The 1,456-nt window shown below is 42.2% G+C and overlaps 1 protein-coding gene across 1 annotated transcript in view; it reads right to left on the bottom strand.

Moving 5' to 3' along the window:
• Positions 1-352, bottom strand: part of LOC138046930 (alpha-(1,3)-fucosyltransferase 7-like) — a 2,281-nt gene extending 1,929 nt beyond the window's left edge. The window contains exon 1 of the mRNA XM_068893559.1: positions 1-352. This exon is cut by the window's left edge and continues 1,929 nt beyond it. Within this exon, the coding sequence (XP_068749660.1) occupies positions 1-325 (325 nt within the window). The 5' untranslated portion in view covers positions 326-352.
• Positions 353-1,456: the final 1,104 nt, after the last annotated feature.

Raw genomic sequence — 1,456 nt, 5'->3', positions numbered from 1 at the left:
TCTTAATAAGGTCATTTCGGTTGTAAGTTATCCGACACGCTTGTTCACGACAACCGATGCCCTGGGAGTGCGTGAAATCGTGATCTGTCTCGAGGCCCGGCCATGGTATACGACCGAACAACGGCGTGTAAAATAAAACTAATTTCAATCCACGCTCAGATCTATTTTCCGCTTTCCAGTCTTGTTTAGCGATTGATAGGTTCGTTATATGATGTTTATAACTTCTTGGATGGTTAGTTTGAAAATGCCACCATTGAATGATTAGCACAAACATTCCAAGAAGAATCGTCAACGCAGCAAGTTGCCGTTTGCGTTTGTCAACCATAGTTTTGAGATTCCTCGTTACACCTGGTGTCCCTGGCGTCAACAAAGGAGACTAATGTTGCGCATGCGCGTCATCACCCCGAAAAGCCCTTGAAATTCAGTCAAATTCATTCGAAACGCGGGAACATATGTGAAGTGGGAAAATAACAATGAGGGTCCCCTATACCCCCGGACCACTCCTACAGGCTCGTGCCTTCGGCGCTAAAAAATACCCCTTATTTCCTTCAAAACTCAAAAAGGGTTGGAATCTCTGCTGGTCAGACAGACCTGCGATTTATATGACCACTCGATCGAAGAGCCAAACTCGGAGGATAAACACCTTTATAAAATGGTTACAAGAAGTGAAAATATTAATTCGTGAATTTCATTTTTATTTTTACGTGAAACGTGATCGTCTCGAATTTCGCGTGAACGTGAAAGAATTTTGACTATTATTCGTGACGCGTGAAAAGGCGAAATATTTTTGCGTGACTGAGTTTTACAAAGGGTTATCCCCCTTCCCCAGGAAATTTTGCAAATTCAGTTTTTCTCAAGTGGTATTTTCTGCATTTTGACACCATTTTTGTGATATTCTATAAGATCTTTATTCTTACCACTGGAATCCCTCCATTTTTGGAGTTGCATGGAGTAAGACCGCGGGCCTTACCAGTTTGCTCAACACAGGGTTTTCAATGGGGAGACTGGGCGACGTTTTACACTCAACGTTTTACACTCAGATCGCAAAAAAGTACTTAAGACAAGCTTTTTTTTCCCTTGTTTTCAGAATTTCATGATAAATCGGGAGAATCTGATAAAAGTCGGGAAAGCGAGAGGGAACACATCAAATCGGGAGGGCTGGAATCTCTGGATTTGTCCTTGTCTGATGGAGTCACATTTCGACTTCTAACTAATACGACCCTTTACTACTTCTAGTCTTTTCTAGAGTAAGAAAAATAATCTAAGATTTGTGTGTTTGCACGCCTCGGTTCGCCGTCATTCGCTGTAGATGACTGTTTTTGTACTGAACTATGAGGAGCTTAACTTGGGTCAGGGATGTGGGTCCCCGCTGTTAAGGTAAAAACAAATTACCAAAATCTCAGTGGGAGTTGTAACAAGACTCACGCTAAAAAGGCAGAGCAAGAGACAAAGGGCG

Source organism: Montipora capricornis, chromosome 4 (genome assembly GCF_036669925.1).
Source record: "Montipora capricornis isolate CH-2021 chromosome 4, ASM3666992v2, whole genome shotgun sequence".
Classification (NCBI taxonomy): Eukaryota; Metazoa; Cnidaria; class Anthozoa; order Scleractinia; family Acroporidae; genus Montipora; species Montipora capricornis.
Note: the sequence above shows the minus strand (reverse complement) of the source record. Positions and strands in the feature narration are given on the sequence as shown.